This window comes from Verticillium alfalfae, genomic scaffold, assembly GCF_000150825.1.
Source record: "Verticillium alfalfae VaMs.102 supercont1.4 genomic scaffold, whole genome shotgun sequence".
Classification (NCBI taxonomy): Eukaryota; Fungi; Ascomycota; class Sordariomycetes; order Glomerellales; family Plectosphaerellaceae; genus Verticillium; species Verticillium alfalfae.
Genome location: NW_003315035.1, coordinates 512,422 through 516,968, shown reverse-complemented (window position 1 = coordinate 516,968; position 4,547 = coordinate 512,422). Strand labels below are relative to the sequence as shown.

Genomic DNA, 4,547 nt, shown 5'->3' with positions numbered 1-4,547 from the left:
ATTCAATACCGCGGCCTCAACTGCATTGAAACGCAGCTGCGCAAGAAAGCCTTCTGGCTGCAGTTCTTTTCCTTCGCCCATTCCAAGGTCCAGCCTGGCCGGCGCCGCTTCCACGTCACATATCTCGACAACTACGTCCTGCGCGACGTCGACTTCGCCGCCCTCGAGCCCCTCGACACGCCCGACGAGAACATTACAGAAAACGCCGTCTGTCCGCCGCCCCCCGACGGCACCGCCCCCTTCACCTCCGTCACCGCCTTCATCGTCAACACGCGCGTTTTCCTCGAAGCCCTGCGCGACTCCCTCTTCAACGCAGGCTGCGACTGCGGCTACGGCCGCACCAACGAGGAGAAGCTCGCACGCCTCAAGGCCCTCTTCCAGCGCTACAAATACTCCCTCGACGCCCTGCCGTCGCACATGACCCAATGGGGCCCCAGCAGCATCTATGACAGCGGCCCCTCGACGCCCGCCGCGAACAGCGTCTCCCGCGCTCAGGCCGAGACAACGAGAGCCAACATCCACATCACCCACCTCTGGCTGCAGAGCTTCCTGCTCGACCAGACGGACGGCATCGTGCAGGCCATGGCCGCGGCCGCCGGCGGCGGCAGCGGCGGCGGCGACGACGAGACCTGGGCCGCCCATCAGCTCGCGTCTAGCTGGGCAGAGCGCGAAGACATTTGCCGCCAGCTCCTTCACGTCTTGCACAACATTGACGGGTTCCATCTTGAGCCGAATGGTAACAGTCTTACCTACAAGATTCGCGGCGTCGCGACGTCGCTGCTGAACTGTCCCTCTTTGCTCGGCGAGAGCGTGTCGCAGCGGGCTGCGGGCTATGTGCGCGAGTTCACCAAGGTGTTGGCGTTTCTGGATCTCAGCGAGATTATGAATACTGATGGCGTCGATACCTGGATCGATAAGGATAGGCTGGGCGATGGACGGGCTTCGGCGACGGCGGCGTCGGTGTCGTAAACCAATGGTGCACATCTTACAAGTAGGTCAAGCCGGGCCAGGCACATTGAGGTGTGCCAACATTCAGCAGACGAGGGAAGTCTTGTGTTCTGTTGTTGCAACCGTGGGCTACTAGGCGGTCTGCGGCGCGATGCTTTCGAGATGATTGAGGTCTTTTTCAAGACGTTTAAACCTTTCGAGGAACAAACCTTGACGAATGGCTCTATCGAAGAGGCCTAAGAGAAGGCGATTGAGAGACTCCGGGTCGGAACTCTTCGATAGCCAGCCTCTAGAATGACAAAGTGGCCATTCTCATCACCGGCAAGCAAAGTCTGTCAGCATCGTCATCAACTGGCCCAACGGCCAGACCCACGATTCTCGTCAACCGAGGATTCTACGCAGACACTGTCAGGCCAACAAAAGTGCCATTAGCGTCAGCCCCTCGGAACTATACCGTTTAGCAGCGGACCCCGTGTGCTCTGCAAAGAGACATTGCGTTCCGACTATTTCGAAGAGTATAAGCTCACTATATTCTGTTGGAGGTCAAGGGTCTGAGAGAAGAAGTGTGTATTGGGAAGCTATTTTGTAGGCAGGAGGGTGCCTGGAACTAGGTACCTTAAGCTATGGGAGGTGCCAGGGCACAGGCCACCTGGCAACAAGTGAATGCCCTTAGAAGCCCCAAGTGAGTACCGCCAACATATTCGAGCACAGGACACAGGAAGAGGCAAGTGCTTCGTTGCACTAGGGTTTGGATGAGGAAGCTGACATCTTCCAGCTATTTGTCCTACCGTCTCCCAGTTACATCGGTTGGCAAACCTGGCCTGGATAGCAGCAACGCGGTTTTACTTCCTGAGTACACTTTATCAAGCCCACTTTCCTTTCACAATCGTCCCAGAGACCTTGCTTCTTGCCATAATTTCACATGGATCGATATCTCCCCGCCCCTGTCATCCGAGCCTTTCATATGCCTCTTGTTGGCGCAGCAGCGCTCGTCATAGCCGCCAAATGGAAGAGAGACTGTAGCTCAGCTCTCATCGACTTGCCACGCGCGGAGGGCCGAAAAGGCCAGCGGGGCTGGCATCATGCGAGGGTAGAGAACCCTACTACAGCGCCGCCTCGTCTTTGGGTTCAGCTTTCCCGGGCCTAGTGAGCACATCGCCTGGATCCAAAGCAACGCATCAGTTGACCTTGATATTAGTCTTCCCACGTCGTGCCAAAACTGCCCTCATGACCCATCTCACATGATCTTGAAGAAAGGAGGTTGGTGTTTGCTTGGATCAGCCCCTATCAAGACATGGATGCTAGAATACAAGAAGAGAGAGGGTCCAGGTTCTTCACAAGGGCGTCAAAGTGACTTGACTCACTTCTCAGCGTTACCTATGATGGCGCTCTAACACGGCATTCCACACTATAAAGACGAACAGTAGAATCGCCTTTCAGGTGACTACGGTCGAAATGGAAGGCGTTATGGAATAGGAGGAGATTCATGCGCCCTTCGACTCTTTTGCCGACCTAGGACGTAGAAAGCCGCAGCTGTGCGAAAAGTGCCGAATTGATGCCTTGCTCGGGTTGTTCGAAGATGTTACGAGGCACACCGAGTCGCTACCCATAGAGCTCCACCAACTACGATATATGACTGTATCGCTATGCATCGCTGATTCATGTCACGCTGTGGCCAGATCTCGCTACAGATCCTTCAACCCGTACCGACTTATTAAAGGAAGGCAGATGGAATTGTGGTTTGGAATGATTGATGGGAGGGAATTGAATAAAGATTTAGGACGAGAAGCTCAATACTCGGTGGAAAGGGTGGGATTACAACGGTTGCGCACCCGCTCTGAGCTCGAGAGGACCGATCACCTTGTCCAAGCAGATCTGCAGAATGGTAGGTCACTTCGATCGTGCCACCAGCAGCATCAGAAACAAAGCAAAGACGTTCTCGGCGGCGGGCCAAGCAGGGCAGCATGACGGCCCGGATGCTGTGTCACGCGCAAGATGTTGCGTGTCAAATCTTCCATGTCGAGCATATGGCGACATAACCCAGGTGCCAGGGCAGAAAGAAGAAATTCTAAGATGCGGAATCCTGCTGCTGCCCGATCCAATATGTGACAGAGTCCCAAGGACTGCATTTCATGCCATGCTCACGCGAAGGAAAGCTCCGAGCGGCCCCGGCTGGGATATCCGACCATTCCGGCCCCTGCCCCTGTACTTAATCCTTCGTCCTCAGGTGGGTTTTTCCAATTTACAGAGATGAGGCAGAGTAGCAAACGCCCAAGTGTCCTGTCAAGCCTGTGTAATCAGGTTCGGAAAAAGAAAAGAGCAGAAACGACGTCTGAGCTTTGACGTGGTCCCGAATGCCTGTCGAAGAAACCCGAGACCTGGGACATGACACCACTTACCAGCCTGATCGCGGACCCGGCCGAATCGCCTGCGGTGTGCGGAGACGAACATGAAGACTTTCCTTCAAGCTTCGACCACTCGTGCCGCAACGAATCGCATGCACGCGGTCGCGACGGCCAATATCGATAACTAATGGGAAGTGTCGTTGGTGAAGCCTGTAACCTGAGCCAAAGTCCTATGATTCACGACTTCAGGTGGTACAACAAGGTCAGCGCTGCATGCCAGCCACACCGGCCGAGACGAGTGGTGTGTGGGTGGCCTGGGAATACACATCGCCTCGTGAGACCTGACCTGGCATCCATGGTGGGCCCTTACTTGCTATGCTATCCCGCCCACGACCGGTGTGGGAAGCAAGGGGCACAAGGGTCAAGGCGTGGAGCAAGCCGGATGCTGAGATGAAAGCGCCGATACGTCCTTTGCTTCGCGTATCGTTGGATGTGAGCCCCTGGTCACCCTCCCAAGCCTCCTATAATGGGCATGGGTACCTTCAAGCCACAAGACGGAGGATTTGCGAGATACGCAGATCGTTAACAGATATGCGTTCTTGGGTACGATGCATGGGATTGTGTGCACCAATGTTCTGAATGTGATATGTGACAACGTAGAAGTAGTGATCTCATCACATTCATATCGATTGGCCCCCCGCCCAGCTCGCCAGCTCCGATATCGACACTCCCCTTCCTCTTTACTATATCATTTATGGTTTCTGCGGAGCGATTTGCGGTTGGCTGGGTTCCGGCAACGGACGGGTAGCCCTACCCTTCCGACGCGCTGACGCTGCGGGTGCCGGGTATCTGGGCCCGTTCCACCAAACCATTGTCCCAAGACGAGCCTGTCTGATGGAAGGAGACCGGCAAGTATGCGTTCTACTGGGTTTGTGTCGAGGTCATCGAGAAAACGCGCAGTTCTGTCGATCTGGAGCTGTGCCGCTTCTTCATCCGTACCATTGCTCAGGAGACTACAGCATATCCTATTAAGTTAGCTTGGTATAGATGCAAACGCTGAAACGAACAAACCACCCTAGACTTACTCATCCCAGTTGCTGTGGTGAGCGTCGGAGGGACATGGTCGATATGTTTGGTGCCGCAAGCTTCGCTGGGCACTTCCTGAAAGAAGGGCACTGAACAGGGGTTGCAGCACTCATGGTTCGACTTTGGGGGACGGGGTCCCAATTGTGTCAGGGTGGATTGTAGGTTGAA

The 4,547-nt window shown here is 55.2% G+C and overlaps 1 protein-coding gene across 1 annotated transcript in view; it reads left to right on the top strand.

The window, feature by feature from the left end:
• Nucleotides 1–969, top strand: part of VDBG_03571 (conserved hypothetical protein) — a gene marked incomplete at both ends in the record, with an annotated part of 2,141 nt that extends 1,172 nt beyond the window's left edge. Inside the window, one exon of the mRNA XM_003005572.1 lies at nt 37–969. Coding sequence (XP_003005618.1) covers nt 37–969 — 933 coding nt within the window. The remainder of the gene's footprint in view (nt 1–36) is intronic.
• Nucleotides 970–4,547: the final 3,578 nt, after the last annotated feature.